Source organism: Tupaia chinensis, unplaced genomic scaffold (assembly GCF_000334495.1).
Source record: "Tupaia chinensis unplaced genomic scaffold, TupChi_1.0 Scaffold000010_1, whole genome shotgun sequence".
Classification (NCBI taxonomy): domain Eukaryota; kingdom Metazoa; phylum Chordata; class Mammalia; order Scandentia; family Tupaiidae; genus Tupaia; species Tupaia belangeri.
The window spans coordinates 2,160,530-2,184,930 of record NW_006159440.1 but is presented as its reverse complement, the minus strand read 5'-3'; the positions used below and the strand labels follow the sequence as shown (position 1 = coordinate 2,184,930).

The 24,401-nt window shown below is 39.6% G+C and overlaps 1 protein-coding gene across 1 annotated transcript in view; it reads left to right on the top strand.

Moving 5' to 3' along the window:
• CNTNAP2 (contactin associated protein 2) overlaps window positions 1-24,401 on the top strand; it is a 1,579,711-nt gene that overhangs the window by 254,037 nt on the left and 1,301,273 nt on the right. The window contains exon 4 of the mRNA XM_006139900.2: window positions 14,632-14,779. Within this exon, the coding sequence (XP_006139962.1) occupies window positions 14,632-14,779 (148 nt within the window). The remainder of the gene's footprint in view (window positions 1-14,631; window positions 14,780-24,401) is intronic.

Sequence of the window (24,401 nt, the reverse complement as noted above, 5' to 3'; positions counted from 1 at the left end):
ACACTGGGGCCAGAAGACCTCCAATAAGGAACCGAAGGTCACATCCGGGTGACAGCAAGGCAAAGAAGGGAGAGAAAGGCCGATGTATTATTTCCAAAAAGCGGTTGATAGATAACATTGAAAGAAGGGAGTAGGAGGGATGCTGTACACTATCCCGCTCTGAGGTTTCAGTGTGCAGAAGTTGGTGACAGAAGGGTTGGCGGCAGTATGTTGCACCCCTTCTGTTCCCCTGCTCGGCTTACCTCTTCTCTGAATAACAGCTTCTAGATTTTCTTTTAAGTGTATTTATAACTTCTTATTTACATTTAATTATTGTACAATATATCTTTCTAGGGTACAATATGGTTTTCAAAAGCATGCACACTGTCTTAATCACATCAAGGATATTACTACATTCATCATCTTCAACAAAGAGCATTACGTAGTGAAACTTCGATTTTCATTCTAGTGCTTCTTTTTGAGAGAGAGGGAGATGTGATATTGACAATGTCCTTTTCTTGTTGTGTTGTGGTATACCCTTCCACTTCCTGTGTGCTTTCTCTATATGCATTCCCATGTCTGTCAATCATTTTTCCTGAGTTCCTCTTCACCACCTTCACCCATCCAATCCCTGTGCAGTCTCCGGGTCTGAGTTGCCCTCTGCTTCCCATCCTTGGAGTCTTTCCATTTCTGCCTTTTTTAAAGTTAACTCATAATACTCCACTCTATTTTTTTTTCTCTAATTATTCTATTTAACTTTATTTATTTACTTATTTATTTTAGTTTGACCAGAGAGGAGCAGAGTGTGTGTGTGTGAGAGAGAGAGAGAGAGAGACAGAGACAGAGAGAGAGAAAGAGCCAGAAAGGGAAAGTGAGAAAGCAAGCCTCCAGGTCCAGGACTCAAACCGTGTGGAGTCCAGCACCTTAACCACCATGCCACTTGTCTGCCCCAATACCTCACTCTTAATCTGCATGATTCTAGAGCAGCAGATACTGTTCTCTAGCCTGACATTTAACTGGCTAAGACAAAACTTTGGCCCTTTTGTTAAATGATTCATTTATATATACATTCATTTATTTAGCCATTCACTTATTCGCTACTCGACTTAGATAATATTTAAGAGCCTTCTGTGTACCATTCAAATCACTGGGGATCGAATAATCAGTATAGAGAGTTCTAGTTCTCATGGTAATAACAGGCATAGTTGGGCAAAGTGCGTCAGATAATAACATATACGTAGATTTACTGTCCATTTATGCTAATACGTATATTTACTCTACACTTGTTGCATTATGTAATATGTATATATTGTTATATATGCATGTACATACATATAAATTGCATACATTGCATATTTAAAGGGCACCTGTGCCAAGGCCCTGAGCCCACTGTGCACGTTTGAGGGGCAGTTAGTGTAGCCAGTGCAGCTGGAGCAGAGGGATGAAGGGAAGAGCAGAGGGGAAGGAGGAGAGCCAGGACCATTGCAGGGGACCTGTTAGGCCCCCCCCGGGGGGGGGGGGGGATTTCCTTTTATGTGTGCTGGAAGGAAATTCCCTGGGTGAAGTAAGAAAGTTACACATTTTATCATTTTTAAGATGGGGATCAGTAACATCTTCTGCCCTGAGTAAAGGGAAGTTCCTAGAAGAATAACAGAAGACAATAACTTAATATAAAATGTAGCATAATAGCAAATAGGGTAATCTGTTCCAGGGACACAGGTGTCAAAGAAGACAGTATGCACAGCTGTCCAGAGCTCACAGAAAGAAACCTCTAGGCCTTTTCATTATTTGACCTGTTTTTTTCATTTTGTGCAGCAACTGAAAAAGTAATATACAAAGAAATTTAAAGGGAAAATAATTAGTGAAAATTTAGATCGATCACGTTTGCGATTTCACCTTAGCGGAGGGAATCAGATATTTGAAGTGACAGACAGTGCTCTACCTAAATTCACCTCTTCAGGGATGGTGCACTTGTTATTTATAAACAAATGCATACAATAGATACTTTTTCATGATTCACAGCATCAGTGTATTGTGCTTTATGTACATCTTTTCATATCCACGTATGTTGAGATTTAAGACATTTTCCTAATTGCAGTTTTAAGCATTTCAAAAGAATAGTGTAGGCGATACCATTCATTGTCTTGAATACAAAGGTGTAGATAGTGAAATGTCTCCTTTTATGTAGTTTTCAGTAAAGTTAAGAAACAGAGGGAGGTACAATCATTGATTTAATAAAAATAATATATAATATTTATGTATCACTTTCTTATTTAAAAGGTTCTAGAACACCCTGTACTACTCATGTCCCACAGGAAACTTTACATTTGGGAGGGGTGCTATTTTTTCAAACCTGGAAACCTGGGCTCAGAGTAGTTAGTGGACTGAATGTTGGATACCTACTACGGGCAAACCAGGGACCTGGTGACAAACTCTTCACTCCCATTATTTAAGAAGTGAACTTGCAGCTGGAAATAAGGATTTTTTCACTTAGACACATTGCAATTTATTTTTGATATTTGATATTGCATATTTTATTTAATATTTGAGAGATCACTTTTAACATACCACATTTGGGTTGAACATTTGACTTCTACACTATTTATTAGATGGTATATTTGGCCTACATATTTTACTTCTTTCTTTATTTTCACAAAGTTTGACAAAATTGTATTTTATTTTCTCACACTTTTCCAAAGCATGTACCTATTGTGGTCATTAGCACCCAAAGCTCCTCTACAGTTTCAAAGTAAGAAATTGAAAAGTGTGGGGACCAGCAGATGACGTGGTGGGTGAAAAGTCCTGGACCTGGCAACTTAAAAATTGCACTGGGCTTTGTGTACATACATGCCCAAAATACAGAGAGGACAACGGAGGAGAAAGGATTGTGGTGTGGCCATCTGCTCTAGGGGTAACCACCACTTTTTCACTCCCCACTCCCCTTCTCTGTCTCTGGTGAGCCCACATGCCCTATAGTTAAACAAAAAAAAAAAAAAAGAAAGAAAGAAAAAATAGTTTGAATGGCACTGTTTACTGAGAGGAAAGAAAGGCCAGTCCTCTATAGTGCATAACTTGTTAGTAGCAATGACTAAACTCTCATTAGTCTTACAAAAGGAGCATTTTTTCCACATAATTTGACTCCTTTGTAGCTACTTGCAGCGTTTCTCAAAGGTGTGAAAGGAAGAAAATACTAATTAAGACAGACATGATTTTTACAAAACCTCTAAGATTTAGAAATCTGCATCAAAAATGTGAAAGTTAAAGTGACTTTGAATTTTTCTTGTATGTAACAGTACCCTTTAAAATTCAACCTTCATGCAGACAACTATCACATAATAAGTGCTTTGTAGATACATGAAAATGCCAACCAAATTTATCATTGAAAAATCAATTTACAGAAGCTTGTGAATTACATGTCATTACTATTAAATCTCTCCTACTGACTGATTTGTATATATGCTTAGAAGGACAGTTTTTTGTATTTTTAAAACTTATGATTGACAAGCATTTATATATTTCACAAAACTTCATGTTTAATAAAGTAAAGAGTAATACAATGAAATATGAAACCCTCAATGCTACTTTAGAGTTACTTTCCCAAAAAATTCTGCAAATATATGGTAGAGGGAATTTTTTAAGAATACAATTTTGAAAGTCAGTAACTATTAATTTTAGCATCATGTAAACTCTCTGTTAATAACTGAAAATTTCCCACCTAGTGCACTAAATGCTTCTTCTTACTCAAACATAGTGCAGATACTCTAAAAGAGAGGTAGGCAAATCTTTTCTGTGAAGTACACCGACCAGTAAATACTTCAGTCTAGGCTGTACAAAAGCTAGTGGTTAAGGGAGCTGGACCCCACATGACAAATCACAGTTTGAATCCTGGCCCCAGTGGCTTGAAGAAACTCACTGTACATGTGGGTGTGTGTGCCAAATCACAACAGGATGGAGAAATGATGGAAAAATAATAACTCAGGCTGCCCATCACTCTCCTACTTCTGCTGCTGCCTCTGCATCCTTCTTCTGTTTCTTCTTCCTTCTTTTCACTTGAGATAAATAAAAACTATTTTTTAAAAAATTTGCCAAAAAGTGTGTGTACTTATGAGAGAGAAAGTTAGAAAATACCCCTCAGGGGTAACAGCCACATTGTAATCTCTTTTATCAAGAGTCTGAAGTGTAACTTACTTGTATTTTATTAAGAGAATAAGTACATTCAGTCCTCATTAAAACTTCACTTTTTTTTTTTTTTGGAGAGATTTTCACTGTAGGGCGCGTGCGCTCGCCAGACAGAGAGAGACATAGAGACAGAAAGCGAGAAATCACCCCCCAGGGGGGATGGTCACGCCACAATCCCTTCTCCTCCATTCTCCTCTCGGGATCTTGGGCACGCACGCACACGCGCCCGGCGTGAATTTTTTAAGCCACCGGGGCCGGAACACGAACCGCAGTCGACTTCGTGGGAGTCCAGTGACATAGCCATTACGTTAACTGCTGGTTCCCAAAACTTCACTTTTCAAAGGACCTAACATAGCAGATCACAAGCGTGTGTGCCAGCAGATGGTGTGGAGGTTAAGATTGCTGGATCCTACAGGCTGCCTGCACTATTAGAGTACCAGACCCACGGACTTGAAAAACATGCCATGTGTTGCCATATGTGAGTGTGTGTGTGTGCGTGTGCGTGTGTGCACACACATGTGTGCAAGTGCTCAAAATCCAGAGAGGAGAATGGAGGAGAAAGCATTTGGGGATGGCTTCTCCCTTTCTCTCTGCCCAGTGAGTCCACACTCCCTGTAGCAAAAACAATTTAAAAATTAAAAAATAAAAAATCACAAGATGTTTTAGCAAATGAGTGAGACGCTAGATCTTTTGCTTAAGGCAAAGAAGAAATGTGTTCCGAAAACAGTTAACAGGTAAGAAAACTTAGAAAAAGCCTTTAGCCTACTGACAGCAGTCTTGTACGTGGGAAATTACAGAGGAAAACAGTGGCAAAAGACACAAGTATTACCTAAAGTGGGAAGCCTGATTTTCTGAAAATACAGTGTCTCTACTGGGGTAGGAACACATATTGAGTACTATTTAAGTTGACGTCATTAACCTGTGATCACTATCATCACTTTTCTTTAAGCAAAAATTGATTTATTGATGGATTTTAGATTTTATTTTCCCCAGGATAACAATTTATATCAAAATGTAGGGATAGATGTTTCCATTTGGCAACCTTGAAGTGAGTTTCCAGGCTTGTGTTACTCCCTGCTACGGCAGGAAGAAAAGGAGGACCTTCACAAAATCCTGCATCTGATAGCCTTCCAATCAGGCCGCATCATCTGGAGTCTGCTCATCATGTTTTTCCAGGTGGACGTTCACAACACTCAGAGCATTTCCTGACAGTGAGGACCTCCCCCGATCCGTAGCCCTCAACCCCACACCATTCTGTAGGGTGCCCCATAGAAGCCTAGACTTCCGAACCTGTTTACTCTAGCGCCATGACTTCTTTTTGATTATCCACCTGGCTGTTTCTGAAGTATCTCAGTCAGCTTTGAAGTTTGTGATTCTACTGCTTAGGTCTGGTGCTTCTGCCACAGTGGCCAGAGATCAGAGCCTGTTTACTGCCCGATTAAATGAATGGAGTAATTATTCATTCCCAAACTCCCAATCATCTACATTTCTTAGGCTCTTGGTATTCTTGACATAACAAAAATGAGCTCACTCACCATTTATAGTTACCAAACCGTATGTCTGATAATAGGAATAAATAAATAAAAGTAGAGCACACTAGTCTGACCGGAGGAGACAGGATGGTAATGAAAAAAGCTTTCCCAGAGGCATGGGGATGCAATGATAATAAGCATGCAAAGAGAAGTCACAGGGACCCTGGGAGAAAAAAGGAAGATGGTGTAAAAATCGGGAGAAATGCGAGGAGCATCCCCAGGAGACACAGGACATTTCTCTTATTCCAGACATTTCCCTTGCCAATACCCTTCTCAGGTACTGCCTCGCCCCACCCTCATGCAACCACTTTTCCAATTTCCATCACCAGAGATTAACTTTGTAATAATATTTTATTGAACTTTTATATCAAAGAAATAAAACATCGTGGTCTTCCTTCTCTTAGAACAATGTTGAGCAGATCTTCCCACGTGTCTGTTTCAGTAGTCTGCTCCTTCGTAGCAGTAGTAGCAGTACTTTGAATAGTGTTAACTACTAATTGATCTAAGAAGTCAGTAGGTAATTTCTTATTTTTTTTTTTAGAGAGGTTTTTGCTATAGGACATGTGTGCTCACCAGAAAGACAAAGAGAGACACAGAGACATAAAATGAGAAATCACCCTGGGAGGTGGGGGGATGGCCATGCCACAGTCCCTCTCCTCCGGCTCCTCTCGAAATTTTGGGCACACATATACATGTATCTGGTGTGAGTTTAAGCCACCAGATCTGGGACTAGAATCATGGTCGACTCTGTGGGAGTCCAGCACCATAACCATTATGCCATCTGCTGGTCCCCCAATAAGCAATTTCTAAGCTGGTAAATGAACAAATTGCTGTAGAGGTGTAAGTAAATAGGGAGAATGGAACAAGGAATAGGGAAATACTGGAAAGAGAATTTTGCTCTTTAAATGAAATAATTTCTATTCTAACTGATTATAATAGTTATTTCATTTCTGTACTACTCCAATAAAAAATACTAAGGACAACGATTTGCATGTGCATGTTTGAGGGGGAGGGTGTGTCTAAAACTTTTAAGATCCTTCAATACCATACAAATGGAGACAACCAATTGCAAGATTAATCTTTTTTGTAAAAATAAAAATCTAAGCAGTTGCTTATAAAGGCATAATACTCCTGGTACTGAGCCCAGAAAGAAAGTCATCCAATCTTCTTGTAAAAAAAAATTGTGGTACTCAAGGAACAAAATGTTGAACAACATCTGTGTGAAAATACAGAAACAAATTTCTTAAGGGATTTCTTAGTTTTCCTCAGTGTAGCCCCTTGGAAAAAAATAGCAAAACTCAATTCAGTAAACACAATTGTATAGTGGTAACCAAAATTTTCAGTGCAGGTATTCAGGTCTCTGCTAACTAGCTTGTTCTAGAAATAGTTTAAAGTATCTGGAGGAACCGATGAACTTCATTCCCTTCAGGTTATCCTCCTAAGCATTTCTTTACCTGGGTGATGGATGAGCATTGATGGCAGTGAATATGCAAATATACTTCCAAATGTAGAGCTAAATGCTTTTATAAGAAGACAATCAACAAAAAATAATGTTTTATTTAGGGTAAGATTTAGCAAAGTAAATTACTATTTTTAAATTTTATCTTTTCAAAATGTGAAATTTTTCATTCGATTTGAACATAAATAATGACTTTCCTCTTTCTCAGACGGATACATGTACACAAACTCTATTCCATTATAATCTCTCAGTATTTTTTAGAGAGATTTTTTGCTATAGGGCACATGTGCTAGCGGGAGAGACAGAGAAAGACATAGAGAAGGTGAGATATCACCCCCAGGGGGGATAGTTACTCCATAATCCCCTCCATTCTTTTCTCAGGATTTTGGGCATGCATGCACACATGCCCTGCATGAGTTTCAAGCTGCTGGGTAGGGTATTTGAACCACAATCGATTACATGGGTGTCCAGAACCTCAACCATCACACCACCTGCTGGCCCCCTCTTCTAATCATTTCATTTCCAAATGTTCTTAGAGCATATCTAGTCAGAAATATGTCTTTCTAGGATTCTCTTAATTTTCCAGTATCTCACTTTTCTTAAAATCTTTGGCTCTGTTTACTTTACTTTCTCCAGTTTTTTTTTTTTTAATCAAATCTTAATGACAGTTCTCCACATCATTAGTCATAAATTCAAATTAAAATTGCAAAAAGATACTGCTACCTATTAAAACTACTAAAATTAAATAAATAAATAAAACAAAAAATTCTGAAAATATCCAGGGCTGAATGGTTTTCTATGGAACTTTGCTGTTAGAAATGAAAATGGTACAGCCATTTTGGGATACAGTTTGGCAACTCCTTAAACAAACTCAGCAATCCCTCTAACGAAGAAAAATGTGAGTGTATATTAACATAAAAGTCTACATGTGAGTTTCTATGATAGCATTATTCATATCACCCAAACTAGCAGCATTCCACATGGGTAGCAGCTGACACCTGGATAAACCCACACCCAGCCGGCTTCCTCGACAGTCTGTCAAGGGGCAAGTTCTACTGAGGCATTCTCCCTGCCTCTCATCCAACTCTATCCTTTATATATATATATATATTTTAAACAGAGATTTTTGCTATAGGGTGCATACGGTCACGCAAAGGCAGAGAAAGACAGAAAGTGAGAAATCACCCCGCAGGAGGAATGGCCGCACTGTAGCTCCCTCTCCTCCATTCTCCTCTCTGGATTTGGTGAATACACGCTACACACACAGGAATCCAGCGTGAGTTTTAAGCCACCAGGTCCAGGACTCAAACCATGGTCGAGTATGTGGGAGTCTAGCGCCTTAACTACCACGTCACCTGCTGGTCCCATAGCCTTATGTTTCATTAGCCATATTACTTTGATGCCATTGTGTTCTAATTCTCAAAAACAAAACAAAACAACTCTCTCTACCTTAACTCTTAATAAAACAAAAATGACATCCTGATCTGAAACACTGTGAAAGTAAATCAGAAAAGGAAAACAAAATCTTATACTCCTGCTTGCTTCTTCAGTGAGAACAGCATACTCTTCTTCATTGATCTCCCAAAGGGATGACTTGACTTCCAGCCTTCCAAGGGTCTAGGGCTCACACACATTCTTCTGCAATTAACTCTCCCACACTAATAAAGTGAAATCCAAGCCTTCTTTCTCAGTTCTGATGCTCAGTGACCTCTATGGGCACTTGGTATTTGTATAGTACCTTTTTCTTTTAGAGACGGTGATGAGATACTGTGTCTATAATAAAAATGACTCTCTATTTCCTTCCTTTTCGACTCCTTCTAGAAGGTCTCATTGTAATCCAAATTCTAAAGCCTGGTTCGCACATCTAATCACCAGCCCTGAGCTGGGTTTTGAGATCTAGGCCAGGATTTCCAATGCTTACTGATATTTTTATTTGAATGACTGAAAGGTCTTTTGGAAAAACAAACAAACAAAATTTTCGGGTTTTTTTATTACAGAAACTTGCTCTTCTTTCTTTCTTATTTTTCTCTGACTGTTTGCTGGCACTGCCATTGCCCTAGTCCTCCACGCCAGAATCTTCTGTCACATCTCCGCATCCTCCTCACTCACCTCTACAATGTCTTGAAGCCAGATGTCTTGCCTCTCTGGTCTGGCCTCTTCCCCTTGAGCAGCCGCTGTACTTGGCTAAGCCTTCATTTCCCTGACAGATCTCTGAATGCTCTCTCTGCTTCCAGTCTGTTTTCTTCAGGTGCTTACATACTACCCAAGTGGGATCCTCCTAAATTAAAATCTCAATCTATGAGAACCTAATTACTTAAACCCAAGGATAGATACAGGCTGCCTTTGTTCACTTGTTAGCAACTCAATAAGTTAAAAAAAGAATAATTTGCACAATTATCACCCTTTGTTTTGTGTATAGAATGCTAAATGATTCACTTAACAGATTCTTTTCAACAAATTAACAGAATTCACTTAGCTGAACAAATATATTTGTTATATTGAAGTCATACATATACAATCACAGGGTTTTGTAGTTAAACCTGAGACAAGAAGCTGATGAAATCTCTGATTTACAGAAAATCTACACTGCAGTTTCCATCTGTAATAAAGCTTTCTTTGATAATGGAAGGTTATCTATTTTCTTGTGCAATGTGATGGGTATCTGTAGAGCTGTGCTAGATTCCCCTGAACATATGAAAATTTTATTTGCTTTTGGAATTGAATAATTTAAAACTTCAAACTGATGACCACTACTTTTTAGCTTCTGAACACAGTTTTCTCAACTAAGTAGGGGAAGGAGGGGCAATGTGGAAGGGAGAGAACATTAAAGATAAGTGCTCTGATTTAAAGCTATTGTAATGCAATTTATGCAGAGAAAGTAGTGTTTTTGCTTTGGTTTAGTTTGTTTGGGTTTGTTTTTTGTTTGTTTTTTTTTTCTTTCTTGAAGCAATCAGGGTAATAGGTGCAAGTTTGTAATAATATTATGGATTTTTTTTTTCTGAAGCACTGAAACAAAGCTAATAAGCAGTGGGTTTTGTTAGCCAATTATGCACAACCAGGCATTCTGGGGAATAGAAAATTAGAAAGCTTCTTTTAAATCCTCCCTTTTGAATAAGTGTCCAAAAAATAAGGCTTAATACCTATTAGGTTACTTTTAGAAAAAAAAACTGGTGCTATTCAACTCCATTTCATTCAACTTGTCTTTGAAAAATATCCTATGGAACTATTCAGGTAAAAGGATAGTTAGCATGATACCATCATGGTGAAAAACAAGGAAAAGAAAATGCAGTAAAAGCTCTAATACAGATGAGATGTTACAAAAGTAAAGCAAGGGTCGGGAACCAGCAGTTAGCGTAATGGCTATGTCGCTGGACTCCCACGTAGTCGACCGTGGTTCGTGTCCCGGACCCGGTGGCTTAAAACTCACGCCGGGCGCGTGTGCGTGCATGCCCAAGATCCCGAGAGGAGAATGGAGGAGAAGGGATTGCGGCGTGACCATCCCCCCTGGGGGGTGATTTCTCGCTTTCTGTCTCTATGTCTCTCTCTGTCTGGCGAGCGCATGCGCCCTACAGTGAAAAATCTCTCAAAAAAAAAAAAATGTAAAGCAAGGGCTGGATAGTGACACTGCAGTGAGATATGACCTCTGCAAGGCTAACTCTCATGGAAAGGTTCTGGGTTCATGTCCAGAAAATTCCCTGTACATACTGAGCACACACTGCTCATGATTCAGGGCAGGCTAGGGCTGGGAGTAGGTCATAACGTCAAGATCTTGTTTAGGGGGCACTCTCTCTGTCTCTTCACTCACTTGAGAAATAAATAATTTTTTTTTTTTGAGAGAGAAATTTTTGCTATAGGGCACATGTGCTCACTGGAGAGACAGAAACATAAAGCAAGAAATCACACCCCAACCAGAGTGGATGGCTATGCCACAATCCCTTCCCCTCCATTTGCCTCTCAAGATTTGGGCATGCATGCACACACTCTTGCATGAGTCTCAACCCATTGGGTCTAGGACTTGAACTGCAGTTGACTGTATGGGAGTCCAGCAATGTAACCATTACACAATCTGCTGGTTCCTATATTTTTAAAAAAGAACAAGCCAAATATTTGAGATTACATATAATTTTTATAATTAATCCTTGTTGTAAATATGAAAAAACATTCCTCGAAATATATAAACAAAATGTCAAGACATTTTACAAATCTGAACAAGAAATAAGATCACTAGAACAAGCATGTGTCATTTATAATGTGGTTTTTAAAGTTAGATTCACTAATAGTTTGATAATAAGAAAAAATAAACTTCTATATTTGACTGCTATCATCACATTTATATAGTTTTCATATTAGTTTCCTACTGTCATGTTTTTCCTACTCAGAAATGATCTATATACCTGTGTTTCACAAAGGCATCTCTGTGTTATAATTCTTTCATGTATAGCCCAGAATCCGTTCTTATGTTTTGTATTCACAGAGGATTTCCAAGCAATGTAAATACATTTAGGTTTACAAACCATATAATCTATGTCAAACAAGAGTATGCATTGAGCTCTCTGAGATATACATGTGTAATGTATGCACACGCATGCCAAAGGAAGGCGATAGAGACTTTAAATCACATGGTAATTTATATGTGTGATGTATTTTGTCTTTACTTTTTATTTATTTTGAAGTAATCTGAGATTCACATAATAGCTGCCAAAAAAGTAAAGTTCCTATGTACCTCTGTTCCATTGCCTCCAACAATAACATCCTTTACAATTTTCATATGGTCATGAGAACCAGACAATTTCTAGTCACATAATATTAATAATTAAACTACAGACTTTATTCTGATTTAACTATTTTAAAATTGTTTTCTATGGGGCTTGTAGGTGGCATAATGGTTAAGGTGCTGGATTCCCACATAGCTTACCATGTTATAGCCCCGGACCTGGCAACTTGAAACTCACACTGGGCACGTGTGCATGCATGCCCAAAATCCCAAGGGAAGAATGGAGGAGAAGGAATTGTAGCATGGCCAACCCCCATGAAGTGTGATTTCTCACTTTTACTCTCCTTTTTTTTTTTTTTTTTTAACTCTCCTCACATAGGATAGTGCACATGCCCTGTGGCAAAAACCTAACAAACAAGCACAAATCATTGCTGTAAGGTACATGCACTTGTTGGGGTTGGGAGAGGATGGAGACCCACTGCCCGGGGGGAATGGTCACCTTGTAGTCCCTTCTCCTCCATCCTTCTCTCAGGGTCGGGCACACGTGCACATGTGCTTTTGTGTTTTTCAAGTCACCAAGTCCAGGACTCAAACCACACAGTTGGCCATGTAGGATCCAGGTGTCTTAACTAACATGTCACCAGATGACCCCTGATTTAATTGCTTTTTATGTGCACTTTTTATTTGTGTGTGTGTACAAGGGACTTCAAAAGTTCATGGAAAGTGAAATTGAGTACAAGTTTATCTTGATGTAAAAAAAGTTGAAATCCAAGTACAGGTTTTAATAATATGCATTTACCATGAACTTTTTTTTAAAGAGGTTTTTGCCTTAGGGTGTATGCAATTGCTAGAGAGAGAGAGATAGAGACAGTGAGAGAGAAAGTGAGAAATCACTCCCCGGGGGAATGGCCACAGCACAATCCCTTTTCCTCCATTCTTCTCCTGGGATCTTAGACATGCATGCACATGCATTTGGTGTGATTTTCAAGCCACCATGTGTGGGACTCAAACCTCAGTCGGCCATGTGGGAGTCTAGTGAAGTAATCAATATGCCATCTGCTGGTCCCTCCCTTGAACTTTACAAAGACTCCCTCATCCATGTTTTACCACTCCCATAGGTTCATGTAATCAGAGGTACAATTGTGATATAGAACAGTTTTATATCCCCACAATAATTATCTCTTCAATTTAAAACTTTATATAAATTTGAATGTGCTTAGAAAAATCCAAGTTTTGCTATTTTTTGTCCTTCCTTTCTTTTTAAATTCTGCTATAGGGCATGTATGCTTACTGGGGAAAGAGAGAATGAGAGAGAGATTGGGAAAGAGACTTCACCCCCTGGGAGGACGGCCATACACATCCCTCCTCCATGCCTTTCTGGGGATTTGGGCACACATGCATATCCACCTCACACAGTGAGCCAAGTGGGATCTAGCCACCTTAAACTCCGTGCCACCTGCTGGCCCCTGCTTTCATTTCTGAAAACCCAGTTATGCTTTGATTTCTGAATTTAGTACTCACCGGAGTATAGACTGTTTGATTTGTCACCACTGATGAGCAAATTTGTGACTGTCACTAGATAATGGATATGAAGTGTTAATAATAAGCCTATAAAGAAAACAAAAGAGATGGTATTTCAAATGAGAAAGGTTCTCAGAGGAGTTTAAGTTGGGACTGGGATAGGAGGTTTAGGGAAATAAGAGGAGTCCAAGGTAACTTATCTCCAGATCAGACCAATAAGTTATATATGCAAATTAGGAAGGCAAGTCTGGGGGGTGGGCTTCTAGAAGGGATAAGCTTTTTAAAAATCATTTTAAATGTAAAAAACAAACAGCTTTGGAACCTCTGAGAACTCCATTGCATTTTTTTTATAGTAACCACAAGAGGACTCAGAAGGCAACTGGCAGCAAAGATCACTCCCTGGGGCACAGTTTCCTAGAAGTCATAGTGGGTGACTAGGAGTGACAGCCGAAGGGCTGCAGCTGGCTCTGAGTAGACTTAGCGATGGATCCATGCTCTGACTCATGATCTAATGCATTACTGGTTGCTGTAAGTTATAGAGGAGCAGAGGTGAGGGGAAGGAGATGTGGCTGTGAAAAGAGCTGGGGCTGTCCTTGTGATGATAGAAAGATTCGTATTCTCAGGCTGGCCCAGTAACCCAGTGGTTATGGAAGCCAGATCCCACATGGCCCACCATGGTTCCAGTCCCAGACCCATGGCTTGAGAAGCATTCAGGGTATGTGTCCATTCTCCAAATCCTGACATAATGGAGAAATGGAGAAGGGATGTTGGCGAGGCTGCCCTACCAGGTGGTGCTTTCTCCTTCCTTCTCCCTCCTTTTTCTATTTTATGTCATAATTTCTTATTTACATTAAATTGTTGTACATCTTCAAGGGGTATAGTATTTATTTTCAAAGCATGCATGCCGTGTGTAATACAGCAAGAATAATACCATTTCTTCATTGTCAACAACATTCAATAAGATCTCTCTGTCTTTTTATCTCTGGACAGTGCTTATGCCCTCTGGCAATTAAGAAAAAGAAAAAAAAATATTTCATAGTCTTACGATTGATATCACTATCTGGGCTGTGATATTGTTCTCTAGCTTTGCAAAAGGCCATTCAGGGAAACTGGATAGATGCTTTCTTCAAATGGTTCATGATGTGAGAGTAAACCTGCCTCTGCAGAAGGAAATGGGAGTTGAGCACAGATAACACTGCTGTTTGTAAAACATGGATCTCAATTTTTCATCCCATTTCCCTTTGCAGGCATTTCCTGGAAACATCAACTCTGACAGCGTGGTCCGGCATGACCTGCAGCACCCGGTGGTCGCCCGCTACGTGCGCATGGTGCCGCTGGACTGGAACGGGGAAGGCCGCATTGGACTCCGCGTCGAGGTCTATGGCTGCTCTTACTGTGAGTATCATACTGTCCAGATTCACGATGGTTTGTCATCTTTGTTTAAGCAGCAGTCTGGCTTGTTTCAGCCATTTAATACTTCTTGCTTACTCTGAAAATAACCTGCTTCTATGTTTATGTACATAAAATGTAAGTTTGTTTCTATCTCTGTGAGTGACTATTACACACAGAGAAGAATGCCAGTAAGTGGGCCCAGCCTTGCAGGGCACAGCTCTCCAGAGCTGGGGCCAGGAAGACCGCCGTCCTGTTAGGGTCCTGCCCAGATGACCTGAACCTCACCAGGCTTGAGAAACATGCCAGGTGCACACATGTGCACCAGTGATCCTGGCTGGAAGGAATGCTGGGTCTGGGGGGAGGGACGGAAGCATGAGGAAACCCTGCTGAGGCAGCCTGTGTCACTCTGTTGATCTATTACATGAAAGACAAAAATTAAACTTTAAAACAGTAGAATATAGAATAAAATAAAGGATTTGGAAAGTAATTTCAATTGTTAAATTGCCTGAAGTCTTATAAAATGTGCAAAAAGGAGAAACTTATATACTGTTATCCATCTTTTTGGCCCTTTGTGTTGGCTTTTGGATTCATTCTGGAGAACTTCCTTCCAGTGTACTCAGCATCTCCTCAGTCATGCCTGTCCTCGTTTTAAAGCCGACCACTGAGTTTTGATGTCAGTTACATTTTCCATTTCTGTGCATTTTACTAGTTCCTTTTCAAATCTACGTCATGATCTAAAAAGTTTCTTTTGCCGTAATCATGTTTTAGGTCCCCACTTTTTTCCGTTTATTTCTTAAATATTTTATACATATGTCTAATGACTCTAAAACATGGAGTCTGGGAGTTTGTAATACTGAAAGCTAGTTTTTCTGCTCATTTTGGCTAACAGTACTTGTTTTCTTCTACTTTTCTTCTTGCTTGTTCTTCTAACTTTTACTTTTGTGTGTGTAAAGTGACCTATACTAGTGGTATGTACTTGTGCTACTTTTCAGTGCAACACTACGATATGTGTACTTACTGTTCCTCTTTGTCTTTTTCCTCCTTCTCCACCACTTTTTCTCTTTCCTTTTACCCTTCTTCTTATGATTATCCTTCTTGTCTGTCTATCTCCTTTATGCTTTTCTTTATCTGTCTTTTTGACTAAGACCTCGATTTCTTCATATCTTTATGTGGAGCATTTTTTAGGTCAAGATTGATGGTGGATACTTCTGGGAAGGATTTATTTTGATTATTTGCTTTTGTGAAGGCAATGCCAACACAATACAGGATTACTTTAAAGATTGCTTGACTTTTGTTTTGGTTTACTTTGTTTTGTTTTGTTTTGTTTTAGACCACTGAATAATGCAAATTTAATCTGAAAACACATAACTTCCAAACACTGGCTTCAGAATTTGAACTCTCAAGTAAAATATGTTTCCCCTCCTATTAGGAAATGCATCTCCCTATTCTTCTAGTTGGCCAAAGAAAGGAGGCCATGGGCAGGAAAGGAAACTGGGATATTAACTTCATGGAAGGAGTCTCTTATTAGACTCTACACTACCACTTCTAATAAACTCATAAAAACAGAAGCTCACTATACTTAAAAAATGGCAAATATTCAACAAACTTCACAGTAGCAAGCAACCTACCAATAAAGAATACAAAACGATTTCACATCTGTGTGAATTTTGTTGCAGAAACTGGTGAAAATGCGGCTACAAAGATAACTACATGCTATCTTACTAAGTCAGAGCCAAAGCGTCACATGCAAACCAAGCTGGTTACAATGAAGGGTCCATGGAGGTCATCTAAAAATTCTATCTGTCCCTGTTCATTTCATTTTGGTCATCACTCCATTGTAGCAGATTTAATGAGTAGAGAGACAGGAGAATGTAGCTCTTTCAGAAGAAGGTTCTTTAGGAGAAGCCTAAAAAGAACCCTGACATAAATTATGCCCCTGTGTGGTCTGGATACTCATGGACATGGGCCTGTGTCATCACATGTAGCCTCACTGTCCACATCATGAGAAGGTCAACACAGCATGTGGTATTGGGTCAATGGAACAGTTATGACAGTTCTTTTATGCAAAAATGTGTTTAAAAAGTTATGAATTTTCTGATGACCCAATAGTTTTAGCAGCATGACAAATTTTGTAAGGAGCATGTTTGACTTTTAATACATGAAAGTTATGGATAGACTTTATGTAAACCATGGTATGTACAGTTTCTTTTATTAATAATTATTTATTGAGCATGTTTCATGCGGCATGAAATAGGAGTAATCTAAGTGATACCATGGTGAATAAGAAAACCATGGGCTTTGAGAGGGGAAGCAGGATAATTAATCTAGTGGTACTAATTATGATAAAAAATAGTGAAAGTTAAAATGTTCCCAAAGGAAGGTAGCTTGAGTAATCACTGGAATCAGCTGAAAAGGAAACCAGATCACCTGGTACAGTGCCAGAGCCCACAGTCACTGTTCTCTTTTCCTACCCTTTAATCTCAGAGGAGTGACCACTCACACGCCCATCCCCAGTTCAATGAAAGAATCATGTTGACACCCGAGCCAGAAGCACTGATCAGGCCCGCTCCCAAGAACTACCACTTTTTGAAGGCATAAAATTCACCAGATCTGTATCATTCTCAATCAGTTTTTTGGAGTTAGATTTTTTTGGAGGGGGTGGGGGGAGAGGTTTTTGCTATAGGGCGCATGCACTCGCCAGACAGACAGAGAGAGACAGAGAGACAGAAAGTGAGAAATCACCCCCCAGGGGTGATGGCCACGCCACAATCCCTTCTCCTCCGTTCTCCTCTTGGGATCTTGGGCACGCACGCACATGCGCCCGGCGTGAGTTTAAGCCACCGGGTCCGAGACTCGAACCGCGGTCGACTAGGTGGGAGTCCAGCAACATAGTAATTACGCAAACTTCTGGTCCCTGGAGTTAGATTTTATACAGATAAAATATGCATTATTTTTACTTCTATTTATGAAATTCGTCTTTGTGAGAATTATTCACATTTCTATTTGAAGTATTAGGTTAATTTCATTCACAATATTCTAATGTATAAATATTATATAAATATTTGTGAATTTTATGTAAACGAGCATTTGAGTTGTTTCCAGTTTTTTACTATTTCTATAGAAATGCTATAAATGGGAGCCAGCAGGTGGTGTGGTAGTTAAGGGCACTGGACCCCCACATAATAGACCATGGTTTGAGTCCCAGAACTGGCGGCTTGCTTTCTCATTTTTCCCCTCTCTCTCTTTCTCCCTCTCTCTCACTCTCTCCATCTCTGATAAAATTTTAGTTAATTAATAAATTATTTTTTCAAAAATGCTACAAATGTTTTTGATGAACATAGACCAAGGAAGAGTAATATCAAGGTAGCATATATCTGAGGTTCTACTTTTGTAGGATACGAATTTTCCAAAAGTGGTTATACCAATTTAATTTCTCATAATGTTCTAGAATTCCTGTTGCGCCACTAATTCAGTCATTTGATATTGTTTAAATTTAAGCATTATGATGGATTTTTGTTTTATCTCATTTTATGTTTCTATGAATGTTTTCCTGATTTTTAAAGAAGATATACTTATTGGTCATTTGTATGCCCTCCTTTTCGAAGCATTGGTCCAAGAATCTGGCCAGTATTGAGAACCAGCAGTTAGCGTAATGGCTATGTCGCTGGACTCCCATGTAGCCGACCGCGGTTCGCGTCCCAGACCCGGTAGCTTAAACTCACGCCGGCGCGTGTGCGTGCGTGCCCAAGATCCCGAGAGGAGAATGGAGGAGAAGGGATTGCGGCGTGACCATCCCCCCTGGGGGATGATTTCTCGCTTTCTCTCTCTATGTCTCTCTCTGTCTGGCTGGCGAGCGCACGTGCCCTATAGCAAAAACCTCTCAAAAAAAAAAAAATCTGGCCAGTATTTATTGAAGTTGTCATTTATTTATATGTTTTCCTGATTGTTTTGAGTAGTTTTTATAGTCAATTCTATCTTGTTTTTTTATCATTTCAATTATGGTAGGTAGAGATGTATCTTATGATTTAAGTAACTTTCTCAATAATTTTAAAGCCAACACTGTCAATAAAGTTGCTTAAATGCCACAGTAAAGGGCATTAGCAGATTGCCAAGAGAAAGTTGTCTTCCACTTAGAGGCAGCTTAAAATCTGAAGCCATGTGAGGCCAGCAGCTGGCATGGCGGTGAAGGTGCGGGTCTCCCACATGAGCGGACTTGGCAGCTCGCTTTCTCACTTGTTCTCTCTCTCTCTCTGTGAGCACACATGCCCTGTGGCAAAATAAATAAATAAATCGATAGATAGACAGCTACATAGATAAATACAATGAAATAAACAATTTGTTTTTTTAAAAAATGACAGCATGTTTTATAATCATTGCAAGTATTTGTGAGGTTGTGAGTTAGTGCTAGCATGAGCTTTTCCATGAAGATTGGGCTTTGGTAATCAGAAGGCAAGAAAGAAAATGAGTGAAGTAAAATTGGAAGGTAGACTTTTCTAGTGTATAAGCATCTCTGGGAGAAAAATATCACAAAACTTGGAAAATGGTACTAGCATTTATACCAGTATATTTCAGTAGAGAAAATAATAATCTGGCAACATAAAATAAAATAAAAATTGAAAAATAGCATCATAGGAGGTTGCTTTAGGTTTGATAATGTTCCCCAAGACATCAGGACCAAATTCCTGAAACCTGTGAATACATAAGACAAAATGTTTGCAGAGGTAATTATTTTATCATCTTGATGTGGGGACATTATCAGGCATTATCCCGGTGGGCCCTACATGCATCCTTGTAAATGCTAGGCAGGAGGAGTTCACAGACAGGAGAGGAGGGGCAGCATGACCACTGAGACAGAGACTGGAATGGTGCTGCCTTGAACTGAGTAATTTAGTAACTACTGAAAGCTGGATAATGAAAGAAACAGCTTCTCCTCTAGAGCCTCTGGAGAGAGTAGGATTCTGCTGTCAAGTGATTTCAGCCCAGTGAAACTGATTTGGGACTTCTGGCCTCCAGAACTGTGATGGAAAAAAAAAATTCTGTTGTTCTAAGTCACCTAGTTCATGACAATTTGCGATAGCAGCAGCAGGATACTAATAGAAGCATCAATATCATTTTACATCTTTTCAAAAAGATGTAAAAGTAGCTCTAGAGCAATGTTCCCCATAGAGCTTTCTTCTAGAAGAAATGTGCTTAGCCTTCTGTAGCTGCTGGCTATATGTGGCTGTTGAGTGCTTGAAATGTAGCTAAGACAACTGAAAACTAAAATTTTTATTTAATTTTAATTTATTAGATTTTAAATTTAATTTAAATACTGTAACTACAGATTATTATATTAGACAGTAGCTCAGAAGAATCAAATCATCAACTTATTAATATTTTAAAATATTCTTTTATCATCTAAACAACGTAAAAATTTTATTATTTTATTAATGGCTATCTCGAACTTTTTTTCAATTAGCTTACAAATCAGCATTTAATCATCCTGGAAACTGTTTTACTGTCAAAAATTTAGTGAATAGTCATCTCTTTAAATACACCAAATGTCCAGATAATATAATGATCACTTATCTATTTAAAATGTTTAAGTTTATTCATTTATGTTTTTCTTTGATTTTTTTCTTTCAGTGAAACAAGGCATCGTATGCTCTTTTTTTAAAGAATTATTTTATTTAACATTTATTTATTTTGGAGAGGTTTGTGCTATAGGGTTCGTGTACTTGCCAGAAAGAAAGAGACAGACAGAAAGTAAGAAATCACCCCTCACAGGGGGCGATCATGCTGCAATCCCTTTTCTTCCATTCTCCTCTTGGGATCTCAGGCATGCATGCACATGCACCCAGCGTGAGTTTAAGCCACTGAGTCTGAGTCTGGAATTCGAACCACAGTTGACTACATGGGAGTCCAGCAACAAAGTCATTATGCCAACTACTGGTCCCTATTTATTTTAATTTGTCCAGAGAGGGACAGAGCGAGAGAAAGAGAGAGAGAGAGAGAGAGAGAGAGAGAGAGAGCAAGAAAGCCACTAGGTCCAGGACCCGAACCGTGGTTGGCCATGTGGGATTCCAGCACCCTTAACCACTATGTCACCTGCCAGCCCCAGGAATCCTATGCTTTTGAGTAGAAAGATATGAATCAACTGCATCCCCACCCAGAGAGCAACAGTATTGTGTATCCTAGGGTCTCAGTAGGGAGAATTTGGCTTTGATCACTTCTGCAGGAGAGAAAGATGATCTTTCTGGAAATCCTCAGATGGCTTATCTGGAATCTGTCTTAAGACTGCAGATTAGGAGATGGGTTGTCCTCTTTTACAAAGGTTATTTGTGTGTATTCAAAGCACCCTGTACAGGGTCCTGATGTGATCCACCCTCGCCTCCTGTCAGTTCAGATCGTGGGCTATGGCAGTCCCCCCTGTGAGCTCAGGGAGGTCTCCAGACTTGAACCAAGAACCCTGTGTGAGTGTGTTAATGGTGTCATGTTTTATTGCTGAGCCACAGACTGACCCCCTGAGATTGTACTTCTTTTCTTCACCGTTTGGTGGAACTCCTGAGGGTGGAATCGCAGCATGAATGCTGTTTCACATGTGTGCCTGTCCTGATTTCCTTTGTGCTTACTGGCTCCTCTGTGCCAGACTTCCCTGATCACGTTCTCACCTGAGATACGTAGGACTTCTCGAAATTAAAAATAGGAAATGGACTTTATTGCAGGTGGAGAAGTTTAGTGCCAGGCCACTGCTTTGAAATCTCTAGAGCTTCTAATGTTTTTGTTTCCTGACTTATCTTGAATATAATACGGACTCCAATTTCAATGAATCTGAACTCATTTTAAATTAAGTCTCTCTTCATTTAGTTCTCCCTCCAGTTTAGTTGAAACAACTGCATGCTGCTATTTTTAGAATTAAGGCTGCATCCCCTGTCTTTTGAGTCAGTAAACCTTCTCCCCCAGCACCCACACTAATCTGCTTATTGTACCTGAGGGACAGCATCGAGCAAAAGGAGGGAGTCTCAGTTTAATCATTTTTAAAAGTCATTGTTGTCTACATTACTCAAGGACTCATCTTACAAAAAAGCAAACACAATGTATTGTATAAAATAGTGGGCAATTTGATGGCAAACACTAAATCAGTTTTCATCCAGAGTCTTTGAAAGAATAGGATCAGTGCTTTGAGAAGCCAGGACACATACACCTGAAGTAATTCTCATAAATGTCTGTGATTTAGAAGACTCACTGATAATGCCTACATATGTCACCCAATGCAGATCACGGTGAGAAATGGGTGCAGACTGAAAATATAAACACAAATACAATAAAAGCACCAGTAGAAGTAAAATGCAAAGAATGGCAATGTTTGGTCCCTCTCATGCAGTACCAATGGCATCTCTGCATTCTCCAGTGGAACTGTCAGAACCGCGGTGAATTCTCTGATTCCCATAGCTCTCGTTGTGCCTGGGCAGGTACTTGTGGTGTATATGTTTTAGTTCCTTATGACCACTATAAGAAATTACCACAACTGTGTGGTGTAAGACAGAAATTTATCTCCTCCTTGTTTTCTAAGGTAGAAGTCTGAAATCAAGGGTTGCTTTGTTCTGAGGGCATGGGGGAGGCACCGTCCCACACCTCTGCCCTAGCTTCTGGCGCTGGTCCCAGAAGGAGGAGGGCCATCCTTGCTCGTAGCTGCATCTTCTCACTTTCAGCTCTGGCTTCACAGGGTCCTACCTCGCGTGTGCCCTGCCTCTGCATCTTCTCATGACCTTCTTAGGAGAACATTAGTAATTGAATTTAAGGCCACCCTAATCATTGGTTGGCTGTAATTATTTTTTGTCCTAATTAGTAGGAAATTTACCTTAACTAATTATATATGCAAAGACCTTATTTCCAAATCAAGCTGTATTTTGAGGTTCTGAGTAAACATGCATTTTGGGGAAACTTCAACACAGTACAATAAATATTCATTAGAACTGGTAAGAACTGATATGTGCTTAGGTCACAAATCAGAGAACTAAGAAACAATTCCAGAATTCTACCCATGTTTTCTTTTGTAAATTAGATATTTAATGTTGTATTCTTTAGAAAGATCAGACACTTTTATTTGTGTTCATGCTTCTATCACTTTGTTGCCACCAGGCCCGGGACTCGAACCATGGTTGGCCATGCGGGAGTCCAGCGTCCCCAATCACCATGCCACCTGCTGGTCCCAAGTGAACATTTATTTTGAATCAACTATGTTTGGGCATTTTGAAATGAAGTCAGGTTCCTACTTTTATTTAGGAGACGAAGTCTTGGCAGAGGTGGATAAGTAGATAGGTTTTATTTTGGGGGTAAAAGTATTTGCTATAGGGCATGTGCACTGCTGGAGGACAGAGAGAGACAGAAAGACACAAAGCAAGAAATCATCCCCCACCCCATGGGGGATGGCCATGCCATAAACCCTTTTCATCCTTTCTCCCCACGGGATCTTGGGGATTCACGCACACGTGCCCAGTATGAGTTTTAAGCCACCCGGTCCAGTACTTGAATCGCAGTCGACTACATGGCAGTCCAGCAACATAACCATTATGTCATCTGCTGTTCCTAGTAAATAAGTTTAATACTTTGTGATAAATGCTGCCACTGATGAGAGGGAAGCTCCACCAGTGTTCATAACAGAATAAGGTATCATTCACTTTGAAAAGCTACAGGAGTGGCCAGCAGGTGGTATAGTGGCTAAAATGTTGGACTCCGCAAGGCTGACTGCCGCAGTTCAAGCCCTGGACCCAGTGGCTTGAAAACCCCACCAAGAGCATGTGCATGAATGCCTGGGGTCCTGAGGGGGATCCTGATGGAAAAGAAGGGATTGTGGCATGGCCACCCCCTGGGGAATGGTTTCTCACTTTCTCTTCTAGCACATGTCCCCTATGGTAAAACCTCAAGAACAAAGCAAAGCAAAACAAAACAAAACAAAAAATATGGAAGTTAGAGCACAGGTGGATTCCAGATAAGAGGTACTTTTTTTGAGAGAGAGATTTTTACTCTAGGGTACATGTGCTCACCAGAGAGGTAGAGAGAGACAGAGAGACAGAAAGTGTGAAATCACCCCCTAGGGGGGGATGGCCATGCCACAATCCCTTCTCCTCCATTGTCCTCTTGGGATCTTGGGCACGCATGCAAACGCACCTGGCATGAGTTTTAAGTTGCTGAGTCCAAGACCTGAATTGCAGTTGACTACATGGGAGTCCAGTGATGTAAACATTACTCCATCTGCTGGTCCCAAGGGGTAGCTTTTGTAAACACATCACATTCATGAGTTAGAACAGAATTTATTTCATTGTTTAGAGAGTTAATATTTTTGTGACTCAGATTCTTTGATTCCCTTAATATTAATTGAATTTCAGTATTTTAAAGCATTTTGCTCATATTTTTATCTAAAATGCAAATCTGATCATAACATACCTGTTTAAAGCAAGTTTAATGATACTATATTGCCTATATGGTCCAATCTGTTATTTAAAATATAATCCCCTCACCCACCACGTCCCTCTGTAATTTTACATCCCATCATTTTCATGTTGTGTTTGTGCCCCACTAGAACTTGCTATTCATATTTCTAGATACATGAATGACCTGCTTCTTTAACACACGTTCATTCACG